We start from the raw sequence: 21,142 nt of genomic DNA on the forward strand, positions 1-21,142 counted from the left end.
CAAACGACTTAAGCTAATCGTAGATCCATCCTGTGCACTCATAGTCGGATTGTACAAAGGGTATTGATGGGGATCACTATTTACATATATCTAAAATTTAATTAACCCAATAGTATGAGTTATTCCTTTTATTTTGTGATAAAAAGTAGTTTTCCTTGTTATATGTTACTCATTTTTATGATGTTTCAATGCCATTATACAAGTGTCTACCCCTTGTAAAAATGCAAACAAGGTTTGAGATAATAGCGCCATCAGTGTTCAACTTTGCTTAAAATGACTCCGTTTTACATGCCGTCAAACAACCTTCCTACAAAAAAATTTAGTTCCTTTAAGCTTAGACGGGCGACCATATTAGGAAATAGCGCCTAATGCGCGCGTACATGTTAATGTTTAAAAAATGGCAAAACATAACCAAACCCGTAGTAGCACATTTTACACTCGTAAATTAGCTTCACAACATGATATGTTAGCTTTGAAAGGCGGTGTCATTATATAGCTGTACTTCATGCTGTATGGTCAGCTGTGGATCTCATAATTATAAAGAAAGTTGAATTTGAAGGAGTATATTACTATTTTTTTAAATTTCAGTGGACTTATCAATAAATTATACAGACCATAGAAAATGTATGGATTGATGTTATATGCTGCCGTACTTATTATTTTATCAGCAACTTACAGCGATTTGTGTGATGCCACAGTATCGAATGAAGGTAAGTGATTTCTCGGCTATGACGATTAAAGTCTGAGATTTATTATTCAATGGGAGTGAACAGTGAATTACTAATCATAATCACATATGCTTGGATTTAAATGGTAACTTGATGAACCATCATTGCTTGGATTTAAATGGTATCTTGAGGAACCATCATTGCTTGGATTTAAATGGTAACTTGATGAACCATCATTGCTTGGATTTAAATGGTATCTTGAGGAACCATCATTGTTCCTATTTCAACCGGTGACCGGTATGGGTATTAAGCTAAAATTTGCAAAACTGAACAAGCTGGCTAGCTCAGGCGCAGTGTCATCGCCCCGATATCTTCATGGCAGAAATCGCCATGGTAGGTTAAATCCACCTCCACGCATGGCCATTTTGTATCGACCTGTTTAATAGTTTTGAGTCGCATAATAGGCCGAAGGACATCTGACTAAGGCTACTGACAATAGCCCCGATTAGCTCGGTGACTGACCTCGCTGTATGAGTCGAGCATGGATGCCATATGATATCCTTTCAGACTACCTCAACGATTGGCCTATACACTGCGCTATATAATTTGGCACATATAAATCAGAATTATTGCCCGAATTATTGTCAGTTTTTGACTCAAGACGCAAGCTACTGTCTCAAGACGCACGCTAACGACTATCATATCTGTTCAAAATACACTTATTCAAGGGCAAGGAACCACATCTGGTTTCTTTATACGAAATCATTTACGGGAGATATTCATCATTTTCTATCCCGATATCCAAAGATTTTCTTCTCATATCAAACTCGTGCATAGCAATGCCCCTTGTATCGATCCCGGTTATTTATTTTAGTATCTCTGCTGACAAAGTATTAACCAAACAATGTCGGTGTGCCGGGCTGTTGTACTTTTTCACATTTATCAAGAGCCCGCAAAATGTTACTAATATCATATACATACCTGTTGGAATTATCCAGTTTGCAAACCTGTGAGGTACTCTGAGAAAAAAACGGGACATTCTATTCTCGTTATTTACCAGTAATTGAAAAGTATGGACGCATTTTATTGGTTGTAATGTCATTCTGGCTAATCTGCAGCCTGGCATGTTAATCCATGACGTTGTTCATTTCGTAGAGAGATACGAGGTGACACGCACATAATAATGATAATGCTTAAAAAATCTCATGTTTATTTTGCGATTCAATTTCGTTATAGATAGGAAAAACACTGATAGGGAAAAGGCATTTGATAGTAATAACAGACCTCGGATGACAAACCATTATGAATTTGTTAAAATGTTGTTGCTTTTTTGTATTCAAAGTTGGTTCTTTTTGCCAGTTTTAGTATGAGTAGTAGTATTGTTGAGTTGAGTGCCAGTTGAGTAGTATTGTATTTATTGACCCTACATGTTGTGCTTCATTTATATTTATTACAATAGGCGCTGTTCAAGTATTTACCAATAAGCATTGTCATTGTCAAGAATCAGTCATTTCCGTTAACTGGTAAAGGTCAAAATCCCGAAGTCGAAATAGTCTTTATTATTGTGCACACTGGTGTAACCATTTCTTTTATAAGAACACTATTTTTGGAGTAACCTTTATTTTTGTATTATTATTAATTGACGCGCTCACTAACTCTATACTAATCAATTAGGAGGTGATCAATAATACTTAATTCCGTTACCTATTTCGGACAATAGTCGAGGTCCAATGCCCTTTAACCTTTTCCCAACGCTATGTATTATGGAATCTGATATACAAATCTAGAATCCCGCGTTGTATAGCTGCGTTGTCTTTAAAAGTTTATTCATCTCGGGTGTTTCCATAACCTGACCACCTTTTCTGACTCCCTTTTCTGACCAGCTTTTACAGTGAGCCCTGTGATATTTGATTCTTATTTTACACCATAATATTAAGTGCTGGGTGATAATTTGCAAGCTTTTCTCTGGGACTTGTTAATTCAGCATCGAAGTGGTTACGTAATTCTCTTGGTTACCGGATCACGCTATTTTGATATCCTTCGAGTACCATATACTTTGTGTGGTGATTGTTTCGATCATAGTTCATTACTCTGGCGCGTGATCCCGTTGGCATAGTAACATTACGTAACTTCGATACTGAATAGACAAACAACATTTTTAAGGGTACATGGTTGTGCTTGTCGAGTATCCTTTGATTTTGTTTTGTTTAATACAGTTTTGTTTATATATTTAATGTCTTGGATGCACCATCGGATCGAGTGCCACTGATGTAAAAGCAATTTCCAAATAAAAAATTGAAACTTAAAAACTACAACACTTTCATGGTAAATGAAATTATTTAAAACAAATAAAATAAAATTTTGCACACACATCCAATTTTCCTGACTTCATTCGAACGAGTGCTCCCTAGTGTTACCCTCAGCACTTCCCTGTTCTAGTCCTTCGAGAAAGACCTCGGCTATGGGGGGGTGTTCGAAGAACGAGGCAGAAGGCCGAGAAGTGAGGCCGAACCTCGCTATTAATAGATTTTAACCTAAGCCGATAGTCATTCTTGAAGGACTGCCCTGTTCAGACTTTGTCTGATGGACAATTAAGGGTATACGATGTATTGTTGGTCGAAGCACCCGCCAAAGCAGCAGAAAACAAAGTAGTTCACAGCACCTTGCAAATGGTAGTGATCGAGCTTTAATAGCAAAAATTGCATTGCTCAATAAGCCCAATCGGCATTGGAAGTTTGCAATGCATTGTGGGACACATTTTGCAGTTTTGGGACACTTTGTCCTTTGACCTATCGGGAAAATTCAGAAAAATTGGGGTTTTGTGCGTACAAAATATAATTTAAAACGTGTTACTAGAATAAGTAAAATAAGTAAAAAATTTGATTATTGTATAAATTAATTATTTTATTATTTACTAGCGGGAGACCCGCGCTTCGCGCGGGTCCCCGCTAGTTGAGTAAACGGGGCGGTTAGTACACGGGAGTGGTTAGTAAACTTGGTAAACGGTGATGATAATCATGGTGTCTTAGCTCCTGTCATATTAAAGAATTAAGCCAAATAACTCCAGACCTGTGATAATGTTGTTACTCACTCAATCCCTCAGATTTCTTTTGAAACAGCTCGTGACAAAATGGTTGATTTTAACTTTATCCCAACAAACATTAATGTTAGAAGAGGTTGCTATAGAAAACGTTTCAATTTCGGGTTATAATGGTATAAAACATGTAAGCAACATGTTTAAAAGTTGCAGCAAAACATTTTAAGCGAGCCCGTGTTAATAGCTAGGCCAACATTATAGCCAGGATTTATTTGCGGAGGTCGCAGAATTTCCAAAATGTGGACTTTCAAGTTCCACTAAAGTGGGCTCCCCTATCATTTAATCTTTTCGGGCTATACTGAACAGTTGAACGACTCTGTTTGGCTATATTTTAACATTCCATCTGAAAAGTGGACTTTTTCTTGCAAATCTGTCACCCAATAACCCCCCCCTTTTCATCAGCTTACACCCAATGATCCCCCGAAATGGCTTCAAGGCCTTTGCTTTGACCCAGTTTCCAATTCTGAGGGGACACAGCGGCTAGCCGGCTGCACGGCGGGCGACACAATGGTGCTTCGTGGCCATTCAAAAAGGTGGCGACAAAAAACTTCCTAGTGTGCCCCCACCCCTTCCCAAATTCCTGGATCCACCACTGTCTCAGAGAAGCAGTCAGTCACTTGCACACCCATGCAGACAAACATACGTAGGCCTACGCGCGGTAAGCCAACATTAAATGCGTCCATACCATGCGCCGCAATGCGCGTGAAACCACGGTGTCGTGTACTCGCAGGTGCGTGACTCGCCACTTACCGCGCGTGTTGGACACCGCTTGCATATGACGCGTTTGCTGTAATGACCTGACCCATAAGGTTATTGACCTCAACGGCCTAGCAACCGAACATTTTTTTTGTTATTTCCATAGTGACTGAATAGTTTTGTAAAAATGAACGTCAGATGGTTTAATGGCAATATGTACCCGATCAATGTACGAGTGTCCCAAAAAACCCGAAAGTTACAATGGCGATTGGGCTTATTCATAGCGAGCGTGTAGAATAATTCAAATATCACAGATATACTTTTGTAGGTCCTGTGGTTCTTGAGTTATATATGTTGTAGAGAGGGCTGAAACAACAACACTTTTGTAAAATGTAGCCTACATATTACTCATTAACAATAAATTAAGCAAGTTTTCCCAAGTATATGATTTGTATAATGAACTTCTGCAAAACACCAAAGTGTTTATTTTTCAATAATATATTGATTCAGATAATGAAAATCTGCTTAGACCAACAATACCTCGTATACCCTTAAACCCATATTCACATTCATGCTGCACCCTTAATATATCAGGGCATGTATGACAAATACCATGAATATGACCTTGTGAAGTGGCAAGTGTGTTTACTTTGTTGATTATTGACCCAGCACCTGAAATGATAATTGTCTCCTCTCTAAACTGATAAGTTAACTGCCCTGTGAAAAACAAAACAAATTTCACTTGATAAATTTCAATTTTATGTCACTTAACTTCCAGAATGGTACAACATTATTGTGCAAACGATAATAAAAATGAAGCAAACATCAAAATAATGTCAAATAAGATGGTCAAAAAAGATGGTCAGAAAAGGTAGTCAGAAAAGGTAGTCAGAAAAGGTGGTCAGGTTATGGAAATTCCCATTAATCTCAGTGGGATGTGAATTCCTTTACATTTTCCAAAGATTAGAAAAAACCCTGATCTGATATACTGTAATATTTTCGTTATAATTCAGTCACAATGGCAGTGAGTTTGTTACTTGTTACTATGAGCAGTGTACCTTCTTTCCTGTTTTTCTGTGCATTGTTTTCAAACATTACCTATAAAGTTACTAGTTCAATGTTTCGTCTTTTGAGAATCTAAGCGTGTTTCTACACAAATTAATACGGTATGCTCCGCGGGCATGTGTTTGTACAAAATACTTCAATGCCAGATAATGTTTATAACATCTGAACCAGGCTATTAGTAATGTTTATTCAAAAAAAAAAAAAAAAAAAAAAACCGGGCCAGAAAAATCAAATGTAAGTGAGTTGTTGCCCTCCCCAATTAACCCCAGACAAAACAATGAAATTGGAAGCAATGATTTGCGTCTTTGTCAGACGTTCAACAGACATATATGATTTATTTCCAATAAGTATGTAACAAAATAGATATCATGCATATAAGGAATCAGCACCCAAAACCTGGACTTATTAGCAAAACGATATTTAGATTTACAAAGGACCCTGATGAACTATCAAAAGTCACCACCCCAGTAACCTGCACAGTAAGGGCTTATAAATATCTTAAAATAGACAAGAATATTTTAGAGGACCTAGATGAAACCTATCTTAAGTCACCACCCTCGTGACCCCTAAAGAGGGAGCTGAATAATATCTTGTTAATATAAAATATAAATATAAAATAAGGAATATTTAATATAGCACCCCAGATGACCTATCTGAAATCACATCCCCAGTGAACTACAAAAGGGAGATTATAAATATCCAAACAAAGAGCACAGCCAGTAATATAAAATGATATGGGCTGAAACCTTTAACAATATTTGTGCATGCAAAATATATAATATATATTCCTGTCAGATGGTTTCCAGGAACCGTACATTCATATAGGGGAATTCCCTGACAAGTTAAATTGGATACTTGGTCCATACTAAAATGTCTACATACTTTAATTTGTGTGCATTTCTTATTCATACTTAAATAGATATATGTTTCAAATTAGAAAATCTCTACCAGCGGATTTTAAATTTGTTTAAATTGATGCTAATGCTTTAGCATTGCTCACTTCAAATGACATGGTTAGACATGTGTGCATTTTTAATCAACTACAGCTATCTCGTCCTTTTCTTTAAATTTGTTGTTTGAAAAGCTATAACATATGAGATAACATTTAACTACATACTTATTAGCCCAAGGAGAGAAATTCCACCGAGTTATACATTTTACATTTTACACACGATGAAGTTGAAGTATCAGCAGGAAGTTCTTGATTGATAGCAAAGGAAGGCACCTATCAAGAGTTTCATGATTTGAGCAATTTACCGCTCTCAAAAGGAATAATACGACTGCACCAAAACAATCTCCAAATCACAAATATCGTGACCCAATCTTTGCTCTATCAATTACGTTAGAATTGCTTCTTTAACTTTAAAATTGTCTTTATAAATTTTTCCGCACCACCACTACCATACTCTTAATATGAAAAATTGCAAAGGGAGTGGTGGGTGGGAAAGAAAATTGTTTAAACACAACCTAGTCTTGTTGAATCTGACAAGATAATGACAAAACAAGAAATGATCGGAATGCAAAACATCGCTTGTGTACCACGCCACTTAGCAACAGTACACAAACTCACACACTAGTCCTTACCAACGGGGACCACAGCATTAATTCTGCAGGGGTTAAATTGGTTTTCAATTGATGGGATTGAAAACATTATTAAAAGGGCATTCAGAGATCCATAATCTCAAAGTACACTATTACCAACACATGTCTTTTTGTCATTTTCAGAATATTTACCTTTGTTCTAACTAACCCCGACATTTAATTAGTAGTGTAGAAAAACAAAACACATGTCAATTTTTTATACAACCACTAATAAGGAATTTAGTGAAATAAGCGATCCCCTTAGAAGAAAATTTAACATTTTGTTGGTCCGCGACTGACATGACTGATAGTAATCATGGTAATTACTACGCTGGAGAGGCAGGTGTTATAAGAAATGTGACACGATCTGGTCCATGGAGGCCAAAGGCGGCGAACTTGAAATTGAGATATAGGCAAAAATATGACCAAACAACAAAATACATAGGAAAATGGACATCACCAAACTTCATAACTTTGAAACCTAGTATGCTAGACCTTTGGTGTTTTCAGTATAATGGCCTAATGTTTGTATAAGGTAATAATTAGGCCTATGGTAACTTTTTTTAGTAACTTCAAATTTCAAAAATGCCTCTTTTGGCCTCCACGGACCAGAACTAGTGTCACAAATGTGCGTGAAACGCAATGCTCTGCATTTTCAGGTTATTTATACAAATATTGGTATATTTGTTTTTAAACCAGTTATATTTTGGTCTATTTCCGATTTTAGGCATCATTTTGTGCAAATAGGCGTTTGTGAATTATAAAAAGTTCAATTTGATGCCTTATATGGTCAATCTCTCAAAAAATAAGGCCAATATCAAAAAAATAAAAAAACTGTTTTTGGAATGGAGCCTCAAGATTGAGCTAAAAACAAAATAAAATATTTTGGAAAGAGTGTTTTTTTGTTATGATGTACCTAACAAATATTGCCAAAAACTCACTTTTTTGTGATTTTCTTCATAATTGTTGTTTTTACCCCAAATCTGTATTTATATTAAGATTTATTGATGTCTTGCCTTCATAAAAATGTATAATTTTATATGTCTTGCGCGAATAATTACAAAGTTATTGCACTTTTACTACATGCATGTCTGAGAGTACACAGCCTCCTTAACTATTAATTTGTATATAAATAGTGGCGTATGGTGGATATGCCACTATATAAAACATAAAATTTAATTAATTAATCATTAATTGATTAGCTATTTTTGGTTACTGAGACTTTTGAAAGAGAACATCGTAGGCCCTATGTGCCAATTTTCAACAAAAAAAATCACCATACGCCACAATGGATACATGTTGTTGTTGTTTTGTTTTGTTTGTTTGTTTATTGCAGGTATTGTGTTGTATTGTCAACACAATTTACGTATTTGTAGTTTGTTTTCAGTGGTTTCAGCCGTGAAAGGTACATACTACAGTATTAACATGATTAATACGACTTAGTCGGTAACAATAATTGCAATTGAATGAGTCAAGTTCAGTGACCTATAGAAATTGATGATGATAATCAATAAAATGCATTTTTTTGTTAATATATAGGGGAAACGTTCAGTTTGTACTGTAACCATGGTAACTCGTAAAGAAGTAGTTCATAATGTCAGAATAAATACAGCAGGGAATTTTCAGTACGAAATATTTTGTACTAACTGTACCACCAGACGATCAACAATTTTGATTTAATTTGATTAAATTACATTTTTGAATTAAAGTTGGCCTACATATTTAAAAATATGTAGGCCAACTTTAATTTAATCAAAAATGTCATGCCTATTACATAAACATTCCAAATATTTTCCTGTGTAAGCAGGGGTATAGCCGGGGGATAGCAAACTGCCCCCACAGAAAATTCAGAATGTTTACACATAATAACAAAGGTGCATAATTCAGAATTTTGATGAATAGTATCAAAATCGCTAAATAGGCCTTTGAATAACAATGGGAAACGAAACGGCGATTCTATCTCAAACGTAATCTGGTCCCGGAAATCTGATATACCCCTGGGGTACGCTTTAAGAATTTGTTTGAACTGACCAAACTAAATAAGTTAGCAAGATTTAGACTGGCTGCTTTCGCTAGGCCTAAAATAAGTTTCGCTACAAAATAAAAAGCGTTCGCTGGTCCGAAAGTTACAGTATTGTTTAGCTTTAGGCATAAGGTTAGAGTACTAGCGGACCTTGGGTGGACATGCGACCCAATAAGACGAGCGGACCTTAATTAGGATTAGCAGGTGTCGACCACACTGATAGCCAGAATGGAGTCAAGTGACTCTATAAATGGAGTGCCCTCTCCAAAGGAGTCACCTGATTATCACAGGAGAGTCATCTGACTCTACCTGTGGGGTGAATTGACTCTACATTCAGAGTCGTCGACGGAGTCAAGAAATTTATGACTCTTCAAGGGAGTCTGTCATTGCCTGGCTCTTGACACTATGGAATGTATATTCTCCCATTCCAAGGGGGTGGTGGTCAAGCCAAATTTTCTCGTCTGACAAGCGCCTATGGCGTGAAACACAGAGTAAAGTCTCCTATTCCGATAGGTCTATATTTTGAAATTTTATCTTGATGTTATACATCTATGTGTATCATTATTTTGTCTTTTTACGGACTGTCGGAGTGACCCTGTAATGGAGTCAGGGTGGGTGACTCTATAAATAATGGAGTCTGGGTTACTCTAGGAGCAGAGCCCAGCCACTACGCGACTCTATGTCTTAAATGACTTTATAATGGGAGTCAAATGACTCCTGTGTAGATTAACATTGAAGGAAGGGAGTAGTATATATATCCTTGGTTGTGAGGTTTGTAGATTGAACAAACCAAGCATATGTGGTATTTTGGAGGGGAAATAGGGAGTGGTCTTAATCGAGGAACTCAAGACCTCAACCCTCACTTCTTTGAAAAGAAATCTGGTGTAGAACAGCTTAAGGGATCTGATATTAACGTTTAGCGACGTTTTCACGTATTTTTGTGGAAGCTTAGAGTACACCAGGCATATCGAATTGCATTCTGAATACGAGGAATGTCCCCCTTCTGATATCAATAATTTTGATTTTTTTGAAATTCGCGATGTAATACAAATTTTATGACAAATTATTAAAATTTGATATTTTTAAAATGTTTGATATTTAACAGTCCTCGGAGTAAACTTTATAAATCTAATGATTTATACTTAAAGTGTATGTAGCTGGGATGAAAAGCCGACGATCAATTGAAATTTTTGACCTTTCGTTTTGAAGATAAACGGGTTTTTTTCCAAAAGACCTAAATTTTGTTGGTGTTTTGGAGAAAAAATCCACATCTTCAATATGAAAGGTCAAAATTTTCAATTGATCGTCGGCTTTTCATCCCAGCTACGTACACGTTAACTACACATCACTAGATTTATAAAGTTTATTCCGAGAATGGTTAATCTAAAATATCAATTTTTAATCATTTGCCATAAAATATGTATTATATCGCGAATTTAAAAAAAAATCAAAAATATTTGATATCAGAAAGACATTCTTCGTATTCAGAATGCAATTCGATATGTCTGATGTGCTCTCATGTCCCACAAAAAATACTGCCCAAACGTTCATACCCCACCCCTTTAATGTACAATGAAAGAAAAAGTTCAAATTAGATAATGCAGCTCAATCCATATTGGAGTTGTTGCTCTTCAGTCAAAGATACTATTTTTTACTCAAACACGTTATTTTTAATCTATAAAGTTCAATACCCCAATCCTTTTATATAAAGACGATAAGACTAAAATAGCGGAAGAAGAAATTTAGTGTCAAGAAAAATGGTTCAATCTCTGAAAATTTTGAAAGGGTATTAACCAGTTATTTCAAACAAGCCAACATGAATGCCCGAAATGAAATGAAACTTATATTACTAGCATGAAAGTTCATCTGTGTTGGTAGACATCATAATTTATGATTTTAAACTTTTGATCTCAACAAAAGATTAGACATACCTCAAATTTTCGGTCGTAACTTCGACCTTCAGGGCGTAAACCACCAAATAACTTCTCCATTGAAAAGCACGTAGAAATCAACTTTTTTAAGCGGCGTTTTCTACCAGGCGTGACAATTTTTTTCACTTTTTAACGTCATCCCTGTATTAATTAAGGACTGAAATTTCATTTAAGCTTCAATTTTGGGGAACTTTACAGATTCAGTTTTTATTAAAAAATGTTGAAAAGCGACGCCGCTATTTCAACGCCAAAACTAGCATTAAAACTTGTTCCGTTAGCAGTAATTCGGACAGGGCCTACTTTTCTTGTGAAATCGATTTGTATAATTTCATATCTATTTTAGTCATTAATAGGTTAGCATCTTTCATTTAAATCAGAACATGCCAACCTCACGAAGAACATGGTCCCTAAGGACACCACATTGTCTCCAGTAGCCATATACTTTTAACCGGAACTCATCACCATTGCACCTTTCGCGCAGTGATTTGGTGTCATGCGCCCTTCATCGGGTCACTGATCCCAAACTTGGGTTGCCAGTCTCCCGATGAAGGTCGAAGTTACGACCGAAAATTTGAGGTATGTCTAATCTTGTGTTGAGATCAACAGTTTAAAATCATAAATTATGAAACTTATATTATTTCAAATGTAAGTAAATGAAACTTGCGACAGATCACAAAATGTATTCACCAGAAGAAGTCTTGCGGTGTAGTGGATCTTATTCTTACCTTTTTCAACAAATAACGTTTGATTGCAAAAATTATCAAGAATTTCTTTGAACTAAACTTGTACACTTTAAGCCTTCTTCCACAGAGAATTTTAAGGAAGCCTCAATGAAAAGAAGTTGTAGTCCAGTTCCCTTCCGGCAAAGGAATAAAACCAAAACCGCTAATCTCTGAAATTATTCACTGCTGCTCCACCCTTGTTATCAACATGGTGTGGAAGTCTTAAGGAAGCCTTAAAAAAGGACATTATAGTCCAGTTTCCCCTCCTGAAAATGAATAAAACCAAAGCACCAATCTTTCAATTATCCATTCTGGTCCCCAATTGATATCAACATATATGGTGTGAGAGTATCTCAACAGGTTTCATAATAACATTAATATTACATTACATTTTTTCTAACTATTGGTTTTATACACTGTGGTTTATCAGCTGTATGTAAAATTGGCCAGGGGGTAATTCCTAATTGTGCTTCGTTTTGTTATTTTTTTCGTAGCAAACTCCAACCATAATAAAACATTTTCTCATAAGTACGAATATACTCGGGGAGCTCGGACAATTTTCTGTGCACCCCACAGGACCAAACCAAACCAACTTTTTTAGGTTCCTAAGATGACCCTAAAACATAATCAGGATGTTCCCCAAAATATAGAGTGGCCCCAAGGGGGGAGGGATAAAAGGTCATCGAACTTTGCACAAGGTTAAATTTCAAAAACTTGCTCAAATTGTGTGAAAAACAATTAAAATGTATTCCTCGTCAAAAGGATTCAAAAATATATATAGTTTGACTATCTAGGACGTACCGTTCTCGAGTTATAACCAAAAAGGTCAAAGGTCACGTTTTTGCCGCTATGGGGTCGAAAACATCAAAGTGTTCCAATTTTGCCAAAAGAGGTGTCAAAATGTTCGTTTTGATGAAGCAAATCAAATAAGGATAGGATTCTACCATCTTGGATGTTCCGTTAACTAGGTAACACAGCAAAATAGGTCAAGGTCAATACCGGTAGGCCTCAATGGTACTTGACCTATTTTGCTGCGTTACCTAGGTAACGAAACATGATGGTACAATCCTATCCTTATTTGATTTGTTTGACCAAAACTAACATTTTGACACCTCTTCTGGCAAAATTGGATCATTTTGATGTTTATGACCATAGAGGCAAAAACGTGACCTTTGACCTTGTTGGTAATAACTCAAGAACGGTAAGTCCTAGATATGTCAAACTGTACATTTTGAGGATGTTTGAAATTTGACCCTGTGCAAAGTTCGATGACCTTTTACCCCCATTGGGGCCAGTTTATATTTTGGAGAACATCTTGATTTTGTTTTAGGGTCATCTCAGGCACCTAAACAAGTTGGTTTGGTTTGGTCCTGTGGGGTGCACAGAAAGTGGTCCTAGCTCCGGGAGTATACCAATTATGTGTAATTTAGTATAATAATCCTATGGTATAATAAACGGGTGCTTTTTGCTAGAGTAAATTTGTGGCGTTCTACAAAGATCGATATTTGGTCCAATACTTTCAATACTTTGTATAAATTATCAGTTTGATACGTCAAAATGCTTGATAGTATTGTGGTTTTCCACTCCTACGAACTAGTGAACTCGCTCCCATTCAGTGAAGACACAGCTTATTTTGCTCTGAGTTTGCTGTGTTGTTTGGTACTTAGTTCAATTTGAACTTGCCTTCAATTTTTGACTTTAATTTGTTTTAAACTACAGCATGTAGTTCTTGTTGTTTGCTTTATATTTTGTTGTCTGTCCCTGAAGAAGAGCAGTTTATCTGCTCGAAACGTCAGTTGTTTTATTTTGTCTGTTTGGTTTTGTTTAACTGCTATGTACTCAGTGATTTTCATCACTTCCAGTGTACTTTTGTACTGTTGCCCTGACACTCTGTGGGCTCTGGAATTGGCCATTTTTGGCCATCGAACTTTGCCTGTTTTTGTGCCTACACTGGTTGTTTGGTTTAGCGTGTCTGTTTATATGCACAGTGATTTTCATCACTCGTTCTAGTACACTTTTGTATTCCATTGAGCCTTGTTGTCTTTGCAGGTTTAGCACTTCCGTGGGCCTTGGAACTGGTAATTAACTGAATTTTTTGGCTATCGAACTTTGCCTACTTCTTATGCCTACATTTGTTATTTTTGTCCCTGCATACGGCCTAGACTGCATTTTACTTGTTTCCCCACATCAAGTTGGTGTACCATGCTTTTTTCTTTCCTACCAGTGTGTAGTTATTTTTTTGAGAAAAATGCTAAATTTGTCAAAAAAAATATCAGTTGGTGTAGTCCACCTTAATTGTACAGCATCATCATTAATTGTTATATATATTTAAAATCATATTGCAGTGGAAGATGGAAATTTCCAGTTGCAGTTGGTTGATAATTTAGTGGCTAAGTATGGTTCCGGCATTGTGAGACCTGTGTTCAACACATCAACAGTCACTACCGTCATCTTTAGAGCTAAGATACATGAGGTCATTGAATTGGTGAGAAATAGTTATTCGTTACTCTTTGTTATTAACCCTAACACACAACCCTGCTTTTTGCTATCGGAAGTTAAATAAGAAACGAAAAAGGAGAGAAGATGAAGAAAGAAGTCACTTGGCACCCCCGGGATTCGAACCTTAGACCCCCGCATTCCAAGCACACGATAACGGACCATCAGCGATTCCGTGACCATATAACACTTAGCGTGATTGTGTCATCGCAGACTCTGGGATTCACGCATGTGCAGTGGTTTCCATCGTGGTATTTTGTGGTATGTTAGGGTTAATGTACAGATATAGATCTTGTCAACTTCAGTCTTGTTCAGACTATTTTATATATACGATGCCGAACTTCTTGAACAAGTATTCTTCAACAAGAATTTGTTATTGCAACTGTTCCAAGTCATTTTAATTGTCTATGTTTGTTGATGAAAAAAGTTTATAATACACTTGATTTCATATTGACTTCCTTCATTTCCTCCTCTTCGCCTTCCTTTTTTCTACCTCTCGGAATGGACGCTTAACAAAGAACATATTCCGGATTTTCGGCCTTTCTTTCCTACATTCTTATTTTTCCTACATTCTTCTTTTCTTTCTTTCTTTCTTTCTTTCTTTCTTTCTTTCTTTCTTTCTTTCTTTTTCTTTCTTTCTTTCTTTCTTTCTTTCTTTCTTTCTTTCTTTCTTTCTTTCTTTCTCTTTCTTTCTTTCTTTCTTTCTTTCTTTCTTTCTTTCTTTCTTTCTTTCTTTCTTTCTTTCTTTCTTTCTTTCTTTCTTTCTTTCTTTCTTTCTTTCTTTCTTTCTTTCTTTCTTTCGTTCTTTCCTCTCTTCTTTCTTCGTTTCGTTTTTATTTCCCTCTCTTATGTTTATTTACTCCTTTATTTTTTATATTATATGACTTTCATTGGTTCAAATGTTTTTCCCTACCTTTATTACTAGGATGCTCGAAATCAACGAATAACTGTTAGTGCTTTGTTAAAGCAGGTAATTATTATTATTATTATTATTATTATTATTATTATTATTATTATTATTATTATTATTATTTATCATTATTATTATTATTATTATTATCATTATCATTATCATTATCATCATTATTATTATTATTATTATTGTTATTATTATTATTAATGAATTAAATTAGGTCAAGATTGATAAATCTATTTATTTTGTAAATATTAGAGATTAGAGAGGTTGTGATTTCCAAACGCCGTAATCGTACGCCCGTGTGCCTATACAAATCACTTTACTGTGACGAGCGAGGTCGATTATTAGCTAGAATGTAGATTCTGCAAGTATGAAACAAACGCACGGACAACGTAGAAAATGCACATATTATTACAATATAATCAACACCGGCCAGAATATTGAACATATGAAAGAAAGACTATTATGATCCATTTTGTTTGTAAGCAATATAAAGCAGCATTGAGGTGTACATTTGACTTCTGTCGGTTCATACGTCGTGCAGTATATCGTTGTAATGCGTTTGAGATAGGCAATATAAAAGGAGATTGCGATTTACATTTTTGATACAAACGCACGGATTAATGCGACAATTGACAATTTTGTATTGAGTCATGCGGGTCATGCAGAGCGCGACTAATTTTCCCAAATAAGAAATATCATTTGGAAAATAAAGCAATGATATGTATGTAGTTGTCTTTAATCTACCAAAATATTTGATTTTTTTTCTTTTTTTTTTTTTGCAACCATAATATTCGGGAAGCACTGAAAAAACAATTAATTTTAGGAAGCACGATAGTACCGTTTCAAAATTAAAATCAGGCAAAGTGTAAAATAGAGACCAAAGATAGTATCCAATTGTTTGTCGCTCCCTGTGGCCAGCACAAGCGTTTGTTTCGGAACTAAGACAAGCGGTATCATAAGTGCGTATGAACGCCCGTATAAATGCACGCACGTATGATACATCGCAATCTCTCTATTGTCAATAATTTAAACCTCCAATTTAGCTCAAACAGAAAGGCGTTGCGATGCGAGTTCGAGCCACGGCTCAGTTTCTGGTTGTTCTTGCAAGCTAAATTGAAATCCCCTGGGCAAGGAAGGTGCTGCTTATTTGGCTTGCTTACGCATGCGAGAACTCGGGGAGCTCATTCAGGCTAGACGCTTGCATAAAGGCATTAAAACATAAAAACAATGAGTAAAATATAGCAAGGAAATTTTTCAAACTACCTTTTATCACGAAATGAAAGGAATAGCTTATACTATTGGGCTAAATTGAATTTAAAATATAAATTTGCACACAGTTTATAGAATAATATTTCCATAAAAAGGTGAAAAAAAGAGGAAAGAGTTGATAAATAAAATAAAATATAAGTTAAAAATAGCTAAAAAAATATATATAATTAGTGTGATAGCTGTTTGTATTGTAAAGTTTCAGAATTAAAAAAAAATGTTAGAAACATTAATAAATGATCACATCAAACAACCGTGGGATGCGATGGTTTATTGTTGTATGAATAGGGTGTGTCGTGTGCGCTTCTTATATCTATGCAAGTCCCCGATTTTTTGTTTAATTAAGCTATAGTGTGTATTGTATTGGTCCACAGTGGTCAGCGAATTCCTGTATTGAGCCGAGGCGTCTGGGTTTATATCTAAGCGTAGCGCAATATAAATCACTGCTTAGCTAGCGCTGCAGCAAAGTTATATTGATTGTGCAGCATGCAAAGTTCGTATATCAATATACCAAATAAACCACCTTTTACGATCACTATACATCCAAATGTCCCAGAAAGTATTGAAGTGACTGGAACAGATGAGATAGCATGGAAGTGGTAATGTAGCGATAGACATGTAGTGTAGTCACAAACCTCAATTCCGTGACCATTCTCTGGCTAGTAAGGTTTGAAGATTGATTTGACTTCCAAGGACTATTAAGAAAAATATTAGCCCCATGTCCCTCGCGAAAATCCCGGCGTTTTTCGCTTGAGGCCAAAATCCAAAATGGCCGCCGCCACCATTTTGAAAAAATAAGTTTTGAACCTGAGCACCTATAATCATGTAGAAAGACACTTTTTCGGGTATATCGAGCATAAGGATTCCGATTCTGACATTAGTTTGACATTACATTATTTTCACCCAGAAATCCAAGATGGTGTCCGGCACCATCTTGAAAAATTTAGTTTTGAACCAGAGGACCTAAAATCGTGTACAAAGACACTTTTTTAACGTATTAGGGAACAACCCAAAAGTTCGATGAAGTCCTATAAACGAGAGTCCTTTCGTTAGAAGGCTAACCCCCTCCCCCTCCCCTCTAACGTAACTTACGTAAGTGTCAAATATAGAAAATTCCAACCCGGTTATAGGATACAGTGCCGTCGCTGTGGTGGATGGGGTGCGACAATGCTAGGATATTGATCACGTTTATGGAAGAAACAAATATTCTATTTTATTTTAAAATATTTTTCTTCATACTTATTGGCACGAAAAAAATAATTAGGACTTGCTGGATTTTCGAATAAAAAATAATCAAATTGCGGCACAGCTGCTTAAAATTAACTGATTCCGTAAGTTGCATTTTGCGATTACTGCACTCTATATTGATTTGAAATCATTTTGAAGTAAAAACTGTAAATGTCAATATCGTACTTCAGAAAATACTAAAATTCTAAAATTCTATATAAAAATGCTTAATAAAAAATCAACGTTGACCGATGTTTTAACTACTTTTTTACAAACGTAATCGGACTTTTCGATCCCCTCCCTCCCTAACGAAAAGACTTTCGTTTATAGGACGTCATCGAATTTTTATTTATCATCATTATTATAATTTATCATCGTTATTATTATTTACCATCATAATTATTATCATTATTATTTTTATCATCATCAACATAATCGAAGGTCTGGCGTGATGAGTTCTTGCAGTGGAATGCCAGTCAATATGGCGGTATCACCAAGATTCAACTCCCGTCGGACATGATTTGGGTTCCAGATATTACACTTCATAGAAAGTAAGTACTCTAAAGCTGAAATTATACTTGGGATAGGTATTTGACCAATGAGCTTTTCACAACGCGACAAAAAGCTTACTACCGTCATTGGCTGATACCAGTCGCTCGTCGCTAAGCGATAGGGTATAATTCAGTTTAAAACTGTCACACTCATACGCTTTCCCCGATTCCACCATCTCCCCTAAAAACTTACTTAGATCCATGCATTGATGTAGGAAGTGATTTCTGAAACTTACTTAGATCCATGCATTGATGTAGGAAGTGTTTTCTGAAATTTACTTAGATCCATGCATTGATGTAGGAAGTGATTACTTTTTCAGGAGCAGTTTTCTATTTTCGTTTTCTCCCTATCCATTTTCTCCGACATGGACTAATTTCCTCAATTTATAGTCATTTAGTTATTGCGTGGTACTCCCCACTACCCCACTTTTTGCATCTTTCCATATATGGGGCACGTTCACACACACCCATCCCGGCCCACAACACACCCACACACACACCCCACATACATGTACAAAAATAAAAGTTTTGTATATAACACCAAGGCTTATATAACATACTACTGACATTTTAATAGTTTGGAAGCAAAAGCCACTCAAAGTACGTTCACGTTAATTGTAAACCGACATGCTCATGAATACGATATGCATGTTTAATATGACCACAATACAGGGTGTCCCAGAAAAAATTACTGGGCGAATAAATGTGGACGTAAGTCGAGAAATAGACATCAAAATCCAAAAATCTAAACATCAACGTGTAGCCCATCTTTTTCTGCATCTTATACGCAAATTTTACTGGAATCGGTAGACTAATTGCGAAGAAATTAGCGATTACATAACGCATGCGTCAATTCACTTCATTCCAAGTTTGAAAGAAAGATCATTCAACACAATACGCACTATAGTGGTTAACTGTCAATGGGCTTCATATTTTGTTCTGTGAAATCCTTTTCGATCTTTTTAAACAATCTGTTTCTTGCAAAACATTTAATCAGGTTTTGTTCATATTTGAAAACCTGCACGATATTGACAATGCAAGCTTGCATGTAAGATGATGTTCGGTACTTGTAAATATCTGTTTTCATTAATATTGATATAAATTTTACATAAAGAATTATTGCATAAAGAGTTTCAGCTGGCTTAAAAAAATTCTCACATACATTAATGTTTTTGTAATATTTCCAAGAAATTGTAATTTTAAGTTTAAACTGTTAAAACTTTAACATTAATGTTGCATGGTATCAAAAATCACACGTAAAGTTGTAAGCACTTGATCATTGTCATTCTTGGCTAAAAATGTTCTTGGGAAAGTTGAAATATAACATATTTGCACAACCTAAAGAATTAAAGTTAGAAAGCTTCCAAGTGCAAAACTCAAAGTTTTCTCGGACAAACTGTTCATCTTCAGTGAAAGCATGAATAACATAACACCGTTGGATTATAAAATAGATAATGTGGACTAAAGTTAATGAGATACACAAACTGAGCGAGTATGAAAAAAGCGCCTGTTTATCAAACTTGGAATGAACTGCATTGATATGGGCATTATGTAATCGTTAATTTCTTCGCAACTAGTCCGCCGAATCAAATACAATTTTCGTATGTGATGCACAATAAAATGGGCTATGCGCTACGTTTTTAATTTTTTAATTTTGATGTCTATTTCTCGACTTACGTTCAATTTTATTCATTCGGTATTTTTTTCTGGGACACCCTGTATTACTAGAGGAGACATTGTATTTAAAACTACCAACGTGATTTATACCAATTTCTGCATTGATTGATATGCAGAAAGAAATAATGATATATTTTTGTTTACATACACGTGGCCTATATACTAAAATAGAGCTGTTAGTAATATGAGTAGGAGCATGAAATTCCCCTGGTTTACTTAGCACACTCTTGTTCCCGCACTCCTCTGAAAGCGTGTGCAGTAAATATGTGCTAACTATCGAGCGCTTTTGAAAACATGAAATTGTACCAAAGTCAGGCGTTTTATCAACTGAGCTAATGGGGTTGAGATACACATTTGCAGGTTTACATGTTCGTATACAACTATCTACCAAAAAAACGTTGACAACGTAAAGAAATCAGCAAGTTTAAAAACCCCACCTCGGCTCACTTTTTGAAACTTGGTCCCATTTGTAAAAGGTACTGATTTAAACATATTTATATAAATTTTAAACATATCCAGAAGTGTTATGTATCTTTAATGTGCAGATGCGATATTAATTTGTAAGCTTTCTGGAACAACCTGAAAGGTTATTATCTTGTTCTTGCATGGTAAGCCAATATCCTATTATTTATAATAATCATAATTAATGATTAAATTAAACGAATAACAAGTAGGCTTGTAATCTTGTTGGAAACGCCGTATTCTGTTGAAATGAAATAAAAACACTGATTTGCTGTTGGTGTTCAAAATGGGACCAAGTTTCAAAAAGTGAGCCGAGGTGGGTTTTTAAACTTGCTGATTTCTTTACGTTGTCAACGTTTTTTGGTAGATTTCTTTTCTTTTTATGAATGTAGCCAAGCAGCTCCAAACTTGGAAAGTCATCAGGTTACGAAGTGCTCCATAAAACGAAAAATAGATATTTGAAGTTGCTATTCTTGATTCATGACAATAAATAGGCCCTAATTAAACAAAACTTTATCAGTCGTTTATATTTTAAACTTGCTCGTCACGCGTGACTGTAATGTTAAGAGGCGTATACAATGATCAATATACATTTTAATACTATATAGTATACTTTAATTATTCAAGGCAACGTAAATATGTAAAGAAAATATAAATATGAACAACACACACCCAATGTTGACAATGCCTTAGAGACACAGAGAGTAAGTCTGATTTAGGTCTACTTCAAGTCGGAACTGGTAAATGCGCATATATTTAAG

The 21,142-nt window shown here is 35.5% G+C and overlaps 1 protein-coding gene across 1 annotated transcript in view; it reads left to right on the forward strand.

Annotated features, from left to right (window-relative positions):
* The first annotated feature begins 365 nt into the window (after nucleotides 1–365).
* The window catches only part of LOC140146609 (neuronal acetylcholine receptor subunit alpha-10-like), a 32,234-nt gene continuing 11,457 nt past the window's right edge, over nucleotides 366–21,142 (forward strand). Inside the window, exons 1-4 of the mRNA XM_072168479.1 lie at nucleotides 366–710; nucleotides 14,129–14,268; nucleotides 15,205–15,249; nucleotides 18,133–18,242. Coding sequence (XP_072024580.1) covers nucleotides 623–710; nucleotides 14,129–14,268; nucleotides 15,205–15,249; nucleotides 18,133–18,242 — 383 coding nt within the window. The 5' untranslated portion in view covers nucleotides 366–622. The remainder of the gene's footprint in view (nucleotides 711–14,128; nucleotides 14,269–15,204; nucleotides 15,250–18,132; nucleotides 18,243–21,142) is intronic.

Source organism: Amphiura filiformis, chromosome 2 (assembly GCF_039555335.1).
Source record: "Amphiura filiformis chromosome 2, Afil_fr2py, whole genome shotgun sequence".
Taxonomy (NCBI): Eukaryota; Metazoa; Echinodermata; class Ophiuroidea; order Amphilepidida; family Amphiuridae; genus Amphiura; species Amphiura filiformis.